Below are 15,021 nucleotides of genomic sequence, written 5' to 3' on the forward strand. Positions count from 1 at the left end.
TAGAAGAGTTTTATTGGCTCAGAGTTCTGCAGGCTGTACAGGAAGCATAGCAACTTCTGCTTCTGGGGAGACCTCAGGAAACTTGCAATCATGGCAGACAGTAAAGGGTAAGCAGGTACATCCTAACATGGCAGGAGCAAGAGAATGGGGTGGCAGAGTGTCACATATTTTTAAATGACCGGATCTTTGGTGGCGGAGTGTCACATTTTTAAATGACCGGATCTTTGGTGGTGGAGTGTCACCTATTTTTAAATGACCAGGCCTTGTGTGAACTCAGAGTAAGAGCTCACTCATCACCAAGGAGATGGCCTAAGCCATTCATGAGGGATCTGCCCCCGTGATCCAAACACTTCCCACCAGGCCCCACCTCTGACACTGGGAATTACATCTCAGCCTGAGATTTGGAGGGGACATCCAAACTCTCATTTGATGAACTTGCTGGTGACACAGGTACACAGACTAGTAAAGAAGGACCTTTTCACAATAGAGTGGATCTTAGATTTTCATATAAATAGAAGGGTTTATGATTCTTGGTTTTGTTGGTCCTGTGACCTTGGAGTTTTTGACCAGTCCTGTCACTGGTCTGGCTAGTGTCCTGGTGGCTCTCAGGCCCCTGTCCACACTCTAGGCAGCACCCAGCGCTAGGGCACTGATGCCTCAGGAATCCAAGTTTTCATCTAAAACCGCGTTTTCATGGGGGGTGGTGCTCACACCTGTAATCCCAGCACTTTGGGAGGCTGACGCGGGTGGATCACTTGAGGTCAGGAGTTGGAGATCAGCCTGGCCAACATGGAGAAGCTCTGCCTCTACTAAAAAACACAAGAATTAGCCAGGCATGGTGGCGAGCGCCTGTAATCCCACCTACTCGGGAGGCTGAGGCATGAGAATCGCTTGAACCCGGGAGGCGAAGGTTGCAGTGAACCAGAATTGCCACTGCATTCTAGCCTGGGTGACAGAGTGAGGCTCCATCTCAAAAAAACTAAAATTAAATAAAAGTAAATAAACAAGTAAAGCAGCATTTTCAGAGGGGCATGTGTACCTGGGGTCTGACCAATATTTATGAACACGTTTTTCATTGGCGACCCTCATTGTGTGCTTGGAATTGACCCTGTATAAGTTCATGAAAATGCTGAATGTGTGCAGGACAGGCTGCTGATTCTTTAAAAGTCACGTTTTAAACATTGTGTCAGGTCACTTTTTATTTCTGTGCAGCCCTTCCTTGGATTAGACAAACTGTGATTTGGTTTCTGCTTTACCAATTCAGTCTCTTTTCAATGGAAGGAGGCCAGATGCTGTTAAGATACTGCGCTCCCTCCGTGAAGCTGATCGTGTCCAAGATAGTTGCTAGGACAACAGAATCTTCTGTTTTCTCTCCTGCTATTTTTATTTCTTTTACTATCTCAAGTTGTTTTCATTTTCAGTATTGAGTTCTCCCTTACCATTTTTTTAAATAGAGATGTTTTTAGTAACTTTAACGTTAATACTGTATGTTCTTGCCTTTATGAAATTCACCTTACAGAAAAGCACTAGAATCAGTTGACCTAAACATGCTGGAGACGGAAGGCAGGACGTGATTGCTTTAGATTCCTCATGACATTCAGACCTTACTTGGAACTCAGTTTGGTATCTAGTTGCGTTAAAATACAAATTTTCAATTTAGAAGTTACTTAATTGGGTTTGAAAGTAAATGCATAATGCCTTCAGTGTTCTCTCCACTTTGTGCCCTGCCACATGCACTGTGAAAATTAATCATTGAAACTCAGCATTCATCTATATGCCCCAGTTATTTACATCTCTGTATATAGAAAATTATCAGCATGTGTCACTCGAAGAAGATGATTGGCATAAAAGGTGCTCTTTACCAGGTACTTTGGTTTGTATGTGATTGCTGCTGGTATGTGGTATCTGCCTGTCTACTGATGGAAAGTGATAAGATAATGTCTTCCCTGCAATCTGGAAAACCAAGTGCCCTGACTTTACTGTATGTTGACGTATTATTTTATTTATTTTAGAATTTTTAGAAAGCATACCATTTTCAGGTTTAAAACAAGCGCTTAGATTAGGAACTTTTCTATTATTCACAGCTAATAAGAGTTAAGGAGGATTAAGACATTTGAACTGTTGTTAATACTCATTGCAACAAATCTGACAGCTAAATAATGATATATTTGTAGGAAGCTATAGTTTTATGTACTAAAAAATAGAACACACATTTTCAAAACAAAAATATGGTTTTTGAAAGTTGACTGATAAAAGATTTTTTGAAAATTGGTGCCAATTTTGTTATACTGGATTTGTGTTCTACAGTAATGGAAATTAAGGGAAATTGTTTATCAGAGAAATGTCTTTAATATCTATAATCCTCTTCTTTAAAATTAATGAAGAACTCTAAGCAGAATCCATTAGATGTATATGTTATAGTGGAACATAGGAGTTGGAAACTGGAATTTCCAAATCACCCCGGAACCGTACAGTAGTTTGAAGTTCCTTAGTGCATCTAGAGAGAGGGGAGCCAGTCATGCCTGGCATAACCCATTTCTTGCCCCAGCGGAGTGAAGCCAACCCAGTAGACAGGCCGCCCTCACTCAATCCTTTTTTTGTTTAATTTATATTTACGGTAATACAATAAAGGATTTGTTGCTGGAATATACACATATTTATTTATAAGTATGTTTAATACTTATCAATATATTTACAAATATATGTGTACATGTACACACACACACACACACACACACACACACAGGTCCTTCATGAAAACTCTTTCCACTGGGAAACTGTGAGCATCCTTGAATGTCCCTGAGGTGACTACTAGGATATAAACATCCCCCAAGGGAAGCTCTTTGAGTTACATATGAAAGGACCTACGGAAAGATTGGAGTCACCTTTATCCGAGTGGAGTGGATTGTGGATCATAACCTAACAGACTCCCAAGAAATCTCATAGCTGAGACCTTGAGCAACATACCTTTACTATATGCTGATTGACAGATAAATGGAAAATTGGAGGGAATGAGGGGATTTCAGTAAAACCTCATATAAGTAGCATGTGATTGAGGAAAGAGCTTATTGTGTTATTTCTAAGAGTTAGCACACTAAAAGTCACAGTTTAATTCAACGAATATTTACATGGTATAGTGGGAAAAAGATCCTGGACTTGATCATTAAAAGGTCTGGGCTCCTTTTTCAGCCTGCCACCAGCTAGCCACGTGACCTTGGGCAAGTCAAGTCTCTGAACACCCGTGTCTCTCTTAAAATGGAGACTGTGCCTACCTTTACCTCACATTGTCAGGGTCACATGAGATAACACTAGTGAAAGGGTCTCTACTTAGAGGCTGCCTGCTGGTATCAGTGAGTATATCAGTGACTGCATTGGACATGACTTTTTGATGAGTACCAAAGGAAAAGTCAAAGGACGAAGGGAGCTCTGAGAAGGAAGGGGTGTGATTTCATGGCATGATTCGAGGAGGCAGAGGTGGCTCAGGACAGCACTTCAGGAAGAGTGAGTGGCATAGGCATTCAATAGAGAAAAGTCATGACCTTGGCCAGGAATAGCAAGTCAGCTGCCGTGCTCAAGGAAGGTCTTCTTGGAGACCTTTGCGATGTACCTGGGTGGGGAGATGCTTGTTCAGGAGTTTTCCTTGGCTTTCTCCTGAATGACATTTCCTGAGGTAGATCTACTATCAAGTTAATCACACTCACTCACCAAATAAGTTCTTTTCTACTTCCTTTTTACAAAGCAGCATCTGAGAATGTTTTTATGTGGTACTTCTTTCATTACCGTGGTTCTCCAATAAGTGACTGCGTAGAGCAGTAGGTAGGGCTAAGTGTTAGAGGCTGTCTTTGCAAAAACTGAAATAATGACACAGAGAAGTTTGTCCATACAAATGAATGATTCAGTGACATCTGTTGTCATTAGCCAAACCTTGGATAGGAACTTTCTTAGAGGGAGGTGAAGTGCCCTCTCTGACTGAATTACCTGCTCCTTCTTACCTTACATTTCAACCATGTATACTCGCAGATGAGATGCACATTTACATCTTTTCCTGGGTTCTTTTTAGACTGGTTATGTACTGTACTTCCATCTTATTTCCTTTGTGGACTTAGGAGCTACCCCTCTGTATTTCATTTCTGATGATTGCCGTAGGGTTTCGCCATGGGCATCTCTAGCTTGTCACAGTCAACCCGCACATTGTCAGCATGTAACCGCCTCACACAGAGTGCAGGTATCTGACCCGAGGCCACAGCTGTCGCTGCCCTCTGTGTTGTTTGTGCTGTTGTTCTCATACACTTTGCCAGAAACCACACAATGGACTGTTGTGATTTTGGCTCTAAACAGTAACTTTTAAAGAGATTGAAACAGGATTTTTTAGTCTTTTATCCTTCCCTCCACCATTTCTGATGTGCTTCATTCCTTTGTGTGGATCTGAGTTTCTACCCAGCATCATCTTTCTCCTGTGTGAATAACTTCCTTTAGCAGTTGTTACAAAACAGGTCTGGGAGCAGTGAATTCTAGTAGCTGTTGCTTTTCTGAAAATACGTAGTTCAGCTTCATTTTGCTGGGTATTTTCATTTGATATACAATTCTAGGTTGACAGTTTTTTTTTTCTCCCTCCAACACATAAAAGATATTCCATTGCCTCTTGGCTTGCACAGTTTCTGATGAGAAGACTGCAGTTCTTCCTCACTTTGGTTCTTGTGCCTGATGAACCTTTTTTCCCTTCGGTTGTTTGTAAGATTTTCTCGTGATCTTTTTCTCACTAGTTTTTCGTAATTTAATTATGGCATTCCTCTGCATGGTTTTCTTGGTATTTATCCTGCCTGGGATTTATTGAGTTTCTTGGGTGGCAGGATTATCCTTTTCAGAACACATGGAAAATGTGTGGTTATTATTTCTTCAGATTTTTTTCTGTCCTCCCCCTTTTGGGGACTCTTATGTATCCATGCATTAGGTGACTCGCTGTTTTCCACAGGTCCCTATGACTGTCCATTTGTTTTTGGCCTATTTCTTTCTGTGCCTAATTTTGGATAGTTTCTGCTGCTCTGCCTTCAAGCTCACTTATGTTTTCAGTGGGTGTATGATATGCTGTTAATTGCATTGTGTTAGTTTAGGTCTTCCAAGACCTAAGAGCAAGATCAAGACCTTCCAAGACCAAGATCAGAAGCCAAGAGATTAGATGTCGAAGAGGTCTATTGGAAGAAAACACCTTTGAAGGATCAGGGAGAGGAAGCCTGAGATGGCAGGAGAGCCTTTGCTCTTCCTTGCCGAACTGCGACAGGAGACAGGAAGAAAGAATCCAGGAAAGATTTGGCCAAGCTGATGAGTGTTCTAGAGCTAAAGATGCCTGTCAGGGAGTCCCATGTCCACAGGAACAGCTGGCACCAGAAGCTCTTCTGTGCTCCATCACTGACCGGGCACGTTCTATAACGTGTGTGGCCGTGGCGTGAGCAGGCAGCAGGTCCTGAGGGTCGGCAGATGCAGGGTCAGGGGCAGCAGGAGCGTTGCAGAGGAGCACACTTTCCTCCCTGCAGCAGGAGCTCTGCAGAGCACATTTTCATGACCACCACACTTATCCAGTAGAATTGTGTTTCAGGAATGCTGTTTTTTAGCTCCAGAAATTCTGTTTGGTGCTTTTTATGTTTTCCAGTTCTCTCCTTATTACAGTTTTCACTTAATTCTTAGAGCATACTGAACATTTTTATAACAGCTGTTGTAATGTCTTTGTTTCCTAATTCATCGTCTTTGTCAGTTCTGAGTTGGCTTGATATTTTCCCCTTGTTATGGGTTACATTTTCCTGTTTCATGTGCAGAGAGATGTCTCATTGCTTGCCATACGTTGCAGATTTTACATTTTTGAGTGCTAGATCTTGTTCTGTTCCTTTGAACTGTGTTAGAACTTTTTTCTGACAGCAGTTAAGGTACTTGCAAGTCAGTGTAAACCTTTTGAGGCTTGATGTTTCAGCTTTCTGGTGAGCCTGCAATGGGCTTTCTTCAGGAAGGGCTTAGCCTGGTACTATGGCATGGCCGTGGGGTCCCTGTTGAATGGTGCATGTGTGCGGCGAGAGGCCCCTCTGCTCTGGCCAGTGGGAGCTTGCCGACTCTCAGCCCTAAGTGAGCTCTGGGAGTCGTCTGCTTGCAACTCCCCAGAAACTGTTCTTTCCCTGAAGTCGGCTTTGTCCAGCTTCATGGAGTTTTACCCCCTGCACACACTAATTGGTACTCAGCCAAAGACCAAGTGGGTCCTCTGTGCAGATTTCTGGAGCTCTTTTTCTGCCTAGGCCTCACCCCTTTAGTGCTGTACTCCCTAAAATCTAGTAATTGTGTCCTGCCCAGAGTCAGATGCAACCACCAGACTCAGTTTCTCCAGTTTCTAAATGCATCTGGCTGGGAGGCAAGTTCAGACCCTGTTACTGCCTCGTGGAAGGAAACTGTTGACTGTTACTTGGCCTGATGCCTCTCACATAGGCCCTAACGGTGTAACTGATTGCCCAGGAGCTGCGTAGTTCACGTCGACTGAAGTCTGGGGTGTATTTCGGGAGGAGGCATTTTTCCATGTTGGGGCTTCTTTAAGACCACAGGGCTCAAGTCTGCGCTTGCTACTCTGCGGAGGCCGTGCTCTGTGCATTGTGTGCATTTGCTGCCTCCTCCCTCCTCCTGAATGGCCGCCTCTTCCCTGCTGATCCGCACCCTGTCTGCGCCTGAAGCCTCTGTCTGTGTGGTCAGGTGGGATTTCTCCACCCTTTTCGCCCTGCATCACCTTCTGTCTTCTACTTTGGGCTTCTCCCACATTCCAGCTTGTTTCTAGGTTTTATGGAGCCAGAGAAGAGACGACTGCCTTCGTTCATCTCTCTCAAAGCAGTTAGGACCCAGTGTTCATGAGTACAAGGAGTTTCCTCCATTAGAATGAGAGTGTGTGTGTGTGTGTATATGTGTGTGTGTGTGTGTGTGTGTGTATATTTCCTTGACTGATTTCTGTGCGAACAGCTGGCATCTGAAGCACTAATGTAGGACATGTCTAAATTGTGCACCCAAGAGAAGCACCTGGGAGAAGCCTCAGTGTGCGGCCTCGGCCTTTATGGCGCAGATCCCAGGTTGGCTGTAGCATTTAGAAGTGGGCACCTTTCTAACATCAGAACTCAATCCAGTCCTCACGTTGAATCACACAAACTCAGTGGAGTCACTTTGAATAAAAGAACAGCATGTTTCATCTGCCTCTGTAACCCCACCTGAAGCTGGGGAATCACCCTGTTCCCTGCTGTTGCCCAGCACAGGAGCTGGCACTTGTGGGTGCTTACAAAGTAATTGTGGGCTAAGTGAACTTAAACCATGTCGTGGACTCAGCTTTACTGTCTTGTCGTTGCCTTCCTGTCTTTCTTAGGCCAGTGATGAGCAAAGGTTTCCATTAAAGAGCCAGAGAGTAAAGATTCCTAGCTCTGTGGGCCACACAGCCCCTCACAGCTGCTCAGCTCTGCGCTGTGCAAAAGCACCAGCAGCCAGTGTGTAAACACATGGACCAGGCTGTGCCAGTGAGGCCTCATTTACAGAAGCAGTCAGTGGCCAGATTTGATCTGTGGGCTCTAGTTTGCCAACCCGTGCATGAAGCACTAAAAGGCCAAGAGCCTGGTATAAATTCCTAACGAAAAACCCAGGCTCTGAATCAGCCCCGAGGTGTAAGCAGCAGCATAATGATCTGAAGCAGCGTCTTGGCATTATTAAATTAAACCCATTCTGGTGGCTGCGTCAGCATCTATGGCTCTGTTTATTGTTTTTCCTTAAGCAAGCAGTTCCGTTTCTAGAAATTTATCTTAAGCACATAAATCTAGAGAGGGCACATCAGTGTTATTTATGATGGGAAAACTGGGAACAGACACGAACATAGGCTGGAAGAGGCACAGCCTGGTGTGCAATGTGGGCCAGTGGTTAGGAGCAGACTCAGGAGCCAGCAGGACATGGCTCCAATTCTAGCTCTGTGAACAGACTGGCCATGTGCCACCCTTAGCAAGTTACTTAATCTCTCTCTCCTTAGGGGGAAGAAAAAAGACAAAGGAAATCCTTGCACATGCTGTAAGATTCGAAAGATACATCAGAGTGTACAGATGAGAGTAATGCTCCTCCTTTGTTCCCCAGCCGCCCAGGGCGCCTCCCTCAGGCAGCCCGGTTCAGGTTTCTTTGTGTGTAGCCTTTGGGTTGGGGTGGGAGAGGGTAGCAGTACCCACGTGGGTGTGTGTGCCATTCACCCCCTTAACTGTGAAGGTCAGGAAAATCATCATGTTGGTTTACATTAAGCGTGGACTTCTGACACACAGATTTGCACGCAGATATTTGGGGGATATCGGGAGTGGGTTTGATGAGAGTGTCTGATACTGTCTCCTCTCCAGTCTTTCCTGTTTGTGAATCAGGATGCGTGGGTGGGAAGAAGTCCAGTCTTGCCGGGTTTTCTGGGAGAAGAAAGCCCAGATCCAAGTCCCCAGGCAGGCTGGGCTGCAGTGCGTACACACCCCTCGTAGGTCGTTTTGTATTTGCTGATGCAAATGTGGACACCCTCTGCAGCCTGGGATGGAAGCCCACCCTGCTCGTCCTCTGTGTCTGGCTCCATCGGGGGCCGGAGGGAGTTGTCATTTCCAGCCCAGTCCCCGGTGACCAGCAGCTCTCAGGGAAAGGAACTCGTTTTCTACACTGAGTCAGCCCAGGTTGCCGAGGTGACTGGGCAGGGAGCCTCCCAGTGTGCTGTCTGAAATCCCTTCCCCGCTCCAAGCCTCGCCCTGGAACACTCTGGTTGGGCCACCAGGGACTGACGCATGCCAGGGTCACAGATGCAGGGCAGCTTAGCTGCTGGGCTCTGGAAGAGGCCTTGGAATGTTTGGCTTTGTAATTTATTGAGGGTTTTTTCTCTTTCTTTAGTAAACTTTACTTTTGATTTCTAATGGGAAATGGAATGCAGGGAAAGAGCCTCCTGAAAGTGTTAAACTTGCCAGGCCACCGTGAATCTAATGAGTCCAAAAGGCCTTGAATTCAGAGATCCAGCGAGGGAAACCCCGTTCACGTTGTGCAGTAGAGGGGATTGCAGAGGATGAGCAGTGGAGGGGTTGGTTCCTTTTTCTGTTAGGCGCTCTTTCTTCTTTTGCTCCTTAAGGACTCTTGGTTAGCTCACCCGGTATGCACTCGGCAGAAGCCCCGACTTCTGACAGGAGGAAAATGATTTTCTTTTCATTTTAGAGTGGGTGTACGGCCTGCACCTGAGATAGTTCACCACATGCCCTTTCCATCTCGGCCTTCGGACGCACAGCCACACACGTGTGTCACGCACCCAGGCACCGTGAACGAGCAGATCCGGGAAAGCGTGGCCCGGGAGGAAGGTCTGGCGAGGCCTGGTGCGGCTCCCGGAGTGGAGCTGCCCCGTGAGGGAACGGGCTTTGCTGCTTTCCTCCCCGAGGCATTACCATGCGCTTTTCCTCATGTGATGAATGAGCACTGGGTTTGGGGGTTGAAGCTTATTTTAAATTAGCAGATACAGACGTGAAGTAGTAATGTAAACGGGATGGTTTTGCATTTTCCTGGTGTGAGATGTTCCAGTTGAACCCCTCCCCACCGCATGGGTCTCTGTTGGCCTAAAACACTGAAAAGAGACCCCCAGGATCTGAGAACCCTCCTAGGTATCAAAGGCCAGAGAAGTCCAGAGACAAATTTTCCGAGACAATTAACGGCCAGTGGCTGGACTTAGCAGGTTTGGTATTCTGCTAGTTTCTATTCTCTGCTCTGATTTAAAATTCTGTTTGCAAAGATGAAAATGGAGCCAGACTGTCCCAAACCCAGGCCTTCCTCTGTAAGTACTGCTGTGAAGAAACCTGCATGGCTGGTCCTGTGTTTGGGTAGAACATTAAATGACAACTTTAATTGAAAAACCCTGGGGAAGCTGACCCAGGGCATCTTAAGAGAGGGGCCCACTGGCCGTCCTGTGGGTTTGCAGCAGGTTGGTTAAACGGGAAAACCTTTCAGTTAATCTTCTGTTCAGGTGTCAACTTTCTGTTCTTTGGACATAATTCTTCAGTTGGGCCTTTAGGGAAAAAGAAATGAATTTCTGGCAGGACCACCTCTTGGATGTGGAACCAACTACATACGCTGTTACTGTTTCCCGGCTGCCGCAGCCGTGTCTGAGTGCGGTTCTGCTGGAGGCGTCCTGGCCTCCAGTGTGCCTGGAGGGCCTTGCTGCTTTCGCAGCTCTGTGACCTGCCCCTTCCTCGTGTTTATGCCTTGGGGGTGACCCACCCTCTCCTGCACCCTCGGCTTGTTCCCCTGCACAGCTTTCTTCTTCCTGTTGTACAGACGTGCCCCGGTATCTCCCATCATAAAAAGCAGACACCCCGCAGGAGTCACCTGTTGCTGCTGCTGCCAGCTACTACTGCCAGCTACTACTCTCTAGTGGCTTAAAACAGTACACATGCATCCTCTTAAAGTTCTGGAGGCAGAGGTTCTAAAACCAGGGTGCGGGCGGGGCTGCCTCCTTCTGGGGGCTTAAGGGGAGATCCATGTCCTTTCCCTTTCCAGTTTCTCGAGGCCGCCCATGTCCCTCAGCGCCTGGCCCCACATCACTGTGACCGTTGCTTCCATTGTCACATCTCCTCTGATTTCTGAGGACCCTAGTGATGGTCTGGGGCCCACCCCGATGATCTCCCAGTCAGTCCCCTGCTGCAGAGGCCCTTTTGCCAGGTGAGATTGTGTGTTCACAGGCTCTGGGGGCTGGGCATCTTGAGATGGAGATCTCCACCTCTCCTTGATGCAGAGACCCCGCCCACCAGGCCCCTGCACATGCATGGGCATGCAGGTGCAGACACACGTGCCATTACCTGGTGTGTGAAAGGCGGCCCGGGCGTTGTGTCCCCTTCCTCAGCTGCTGACTGCGTCCCCACTAGTGTGGTCTCCTTCCACCCCGTTCCTTGTGTCCTCGTGCAGAGTTCGTGGCCATCTGGTGACCGTGACACGAGGCCGCGTGTGTCACGTGTGGTCACGCCCAGCTCCTCCTGTGGCCTGCACGCCTCACTCCTCAGTCTCTCTGCAGCCTCAGACTGCAGCCGTGCGGTACTGCTCTTCAGCCTCTTCTCTTCTCCCTCACCCTGGGTGGCCGGCTCATGTGGCGCTGCCTCCCTCGGTGATGGGAGGTGGCTGCACAGCCCTGTCTTCTAAGCCACAGATTTAGTTTTCCAACTGCCCACGGGTTATCTCTGGGGCAGCCTGCCGTGGAGCCCCCACACCCTGCACCCATTCTGTAAGCAGACCCAACACTCACCTTCCCTGGGGTCGACCAGCTCTTTCTCTCTGTCACCCAGGCCTTCCTGACCCCATCAGGCCGTTTGAGGCCAGCCCCAGGTGCCCATCACTGCTCCCCAGTCCAGGAACAGCACCTGTGGCCCGTCTGACACAGGTCACACCTTGTGCCAAAGGTCTCGCCAGACCGTGAAGCCAGAAAGTCACGCCCCTCTCCTGCGGTCTTCCTGCCACCTGTAGACACCTGTAGTTCGAGCAGCAGTGTTGGGGGATCCCCCTGACCCTGGAGGGTCCCTCACTCTCCAGATGCCTCCCTGGACTCTGCCAGACCAGCTGCCTGTGCTCCCTGCTGGGATCCCACAATACCAAACCCCCTGGGCTGTCTCGGCGTCACTGGCTGAATGACCTGTGCTTTCATCTCAGTCTCTTTTCAGATTTCAGACTCCTGAAGGAGCCGGGCTTTTCTTTTTCCTTCTGTGTCCCAGAATTCTCCTGGTACCCAGACAAAACCATCTGTATCCACCCTGTATCCTGGGCCAGAAAGCTGGAGTCTGGCTGTGCCACCCACCCCTGCCTGCCTTTAGATGAGCATCGATGTAGTTAGGATGTTTGTCCCTCCAAATCTCACGTAGAAATGTGGTCCCCCATTGGAGGTGGGGTCTGGTGGGAGGTGTTTGGGTCGTGGGAGTAGATCCCCCATGAATGACTTGGTGCCCTCCTTGAGGTAATGAGTATGTTCTCACAGAGTTCACGAGACCTGCTCATTTTAAAGTATGTGGCAGCTCCCACCCCCCACCGGCCTCACGCTCTTGCTCTTGTTCCCACGTCCGCCATGTGGCGTGCCTGCCCCTGCTTTGCCTTCCGCTATGATTGGAAGCTTCCCGAGGCCTTCCCAGAAGCAGATGCTGGCACCATGCTTCCCACACAGCCTGCAGAACTGAGAGCCAATTACACCTCTTTTCTCTCTGCATTACTCAGCCCCAAGTATGTCTTTATAGCAGTGCAAGAACGGACTAACACAGCACCGGCCCCTCCACTTCCAGGGCCCACTTCACAGCTGCACACCTAGGAGAGGAGAGGCTTTCTGGGGAGGAAGGAGGGTAGCTCCTGGGCCTTGAAGATCCTCAGAGCTCTGCCTGTCCTGTGTCTGAGATGGCTGGTCTTGGGGCAACCTCTCTGCTGCTCCTGAGGATACATTGTGTGTTCGTCTGTCACTGTGTGGCCACCGTGGCAGAGGCCAAGCAAGGCACATTTCAGTGACTTGGGGTCCAGGCAGCCTTGGCCGTGTGGCTGGCTGTGAATGCCTGCTGCTGATTAGGATCGAGGAAAAGCTGATTCTTTTAAAAATGGTTTTAGTACCCGCTCTTAAGGGCAGAATTTGGAAGGGGTGTGTGTGTGTGTACACAAATTGGCTGTGTGCCCATGCTGGTTGGAAAATATGAAAAACCTCTTCATTTTCCCACCTGCCATCGCTGGGCGACACACACCGTGATGGGCGCTTTCCTCCTGGCTCCGCAGTGACGTGGTCCTGCGGAGCAGCACTCCTTCCGCCTCAGCCAGCCCTGTGCTGGCCACTTACCCTCATGAACAGTCTGTGCTGGCGGGGGCTCTTTGTTGCCCCCCAGATCTCCCTGTGCCCTGTGAGATTGGCCTCTGTGGATCGCCACCTGGGCCCCTGACCTCTCCCAGATGGTGGGAGAAGTGGGAGCTGTGACATCCCTCCTGCAGCTCCGTCACTGCCCAGCTCAGTCCCTGCTGGCCTCTCTGGCAGCATCCGCTCCTCCTGGGCTCTGTGGTCCCTTCCTCCTGTTGCTCCTGGAGCTGTTCAGTGGCTCCCACTAGGGTCAGTCCTGCAGTGCTTCCCCCTCCTTTGCTGGTTTTCCTCAACCCTGCCCACGTCTACTTGAAAGGCCTGGATGAAACTTAACTTTCCCACTCCGCCAAGGGCCCCTTCCAGCCACGGCCCAGCCTCTGCAGACTCTCTTCAGAGGGGATTTTACCCGGGGGGTGTTCAGAGATAACTTGGTGTTTCCGTTGGTGAACTGTGGTTTCTGGGCCCCAGCCCCATCCCTGTGTCTGTGTGGCTGTCCCTGTCCCCCTCCCGTGGTGCTTGTTGCCCTCCTGACATTAATGAGGACACTCAGGTGGTTCGTTTCCATTTGTGGCTCCCAGCCCTGGAACGGAAGCTCCTGGCAGGCAGGGCTGGGTTGTGGTTTGTGTACCTGTGGCATCCTTGCACTCACAGGAGAGACCTGCCACAGATAGGTGCTCACCAGCATTGTTGAATGAACTCGTGAATTACAGGCATCTGCCGGGTAAACATTGAACTAGGAGCTGGGAAAACATTTTTTCACTTTAAACAGAGTGCACCAATGCCTGTTTCCCCCCACAGCTGCCAGGCCGCAAGTACAGCCCTGGGTACAACACCGAGGTGGGAGACAAGTGGATCTGGCTGAAGTGAACGGGCCGCCTTCCGCTCCAGCTGCGTCACGGCGACGGCCAGGCTGCACCAGCCGTACTCTCCTGGACGCCATATCGCTTCAAGATCGGGGGAGGGTAAATAATGCAGAAATTGCACAGTGGAAGAAGTGGTCTCACAAAAAGCAATCCATCCTGTAGTGTAGGTAATGGAGTCGGAGGAAGCAGCTTCCTTTCTGGATGTTTGGAGCCCTCTAGCTTTGTTTTGGAATGGCCCACCACTCTCACTGGAAAACAGTGGTCTGCTGCGAAAGGCCGGCTCTCGGCGGCCCCTGTGGTTTTAGTACTGCCCCTCTGTGTCATTCAGGTTGTGTACGTTGTTTTTCTTCCAACTTCCAGAAATAAAAGTGTTTCCATGGGACTTTCCCCATCGTGCATCTGTGTGCGTGCGGTCATGTCGAAGCTGCACACGTGCACACACGCTGCTCTGTGCCCTGTTTGGTGTGGTGTGGTTTAATTGAGACTTACATTATGCTGAAGAGATTTTCTAAAGGCCTACTGTATTTATTTTAGTAACGTGCTACATTAGAGTAGAAAAAAATAAGAAAGTGGGCCGGGCGCAGGGACTCAAGCCTGTCATCCCAGCACTTTGGGAGGCCGAGGCGGGCGGATCACAAGGTCAGGAGATCGAGACCATCCTGGCTAACCTGGTGAAACCCCGTCTCTACTAAAAAATACAAAAAACTAGCCGGGCGAGGTGGCGGGCGCCTGTGGTCCCAGCTACTCGGGAGGCTGAGGCAGGAGAATGGCGGGAACCCGGGAGGCAGAGCTTTCAGTGAGCGGAGATCGCGCCACTGCACTCCAGCCTGGGCCACAGAGCCAGACTCCGTCTCAAAAAAAAAGAAAGAAAGAAAGAAATGTAAGAAAGTGAAGAAGAAATAGCAAAAGGAGAAAATTACCATAGATTTACAGAACAATATGTTTTAAGAGAGACATTGAAAAAGATTCACGTGGTGGCTGTCCTCAGCGTCTCAAACTCCTTCCTCTGAAGGAGATTTGAGCTTAGACTGTTGATGACGTAAAATGCAAAAGCAAAATAATATAGTCTCTTTATTACCCAGAAAATCAAGTTGCCAGTCAAAACTGAGAAATGAGAAAGAAAATCACATTTCTTTATTCACCTCTGTCAAAGCCTAGAAAACCAAAACAAGCTGGTTGTGGTTCAGCATCGTCGTGTAGGAATTGAGTTGTCAGTTGTGAGTCCTATTGAACTGCGAGTTTTCCACTGTAAAGCTCCACTGTGTCCAGTATGGTAGCTCCTAACCACATGTGGCTATTGAA

At 48.7% G+C, this 15,021-nt stretch overlaps 1 protein-coding gene across 2 annotated transcripts in view; it reads left to right on the forward strand.

The window, feature by feature from the left end:
• NDUFA10 (NADH dehydrogenase (ubiquinone) 1 alpha subcomplex, 10, 42kDa) overlaps positions 1-14,101 on the forward strand; it is a 64,589-nt gene extending 50,488 nt beyond the window's left edge. For both annotated transcript variants that reach the window (XM_011929578.1, XM_011929580.1), the window contains exon 10: positions 13,655-14,101. In XM_011929578.1, the coding sequence (XP_011784968.1) occupies positions 13,655-13,723 (69 nt within the window). In that variant the 3' untranslated portion in view covers positions 13,724-14,101. The remainder of the gene's footprint in view (positions 1-13,654) is intronic.
• Positions 14,102-15,021: the final 920 nt, after the last annotated feature.

This window comes from Colobus angolensis, unplaced genomic scaffold, assembly GCF_000951035.1.
Source record: "Colobus angolensis palliatus isolate OR3802 unplaced genomic scaffold, Cang.pa_1.0 Scaffold82, whole genome shotgun sequence".
Classification (NCBI taxonomy): Eukaryota; Metazoa; Chordata; class Mammalia; order Primates; family Cercopithecidae; genus Colobus; species Colobus angolensis.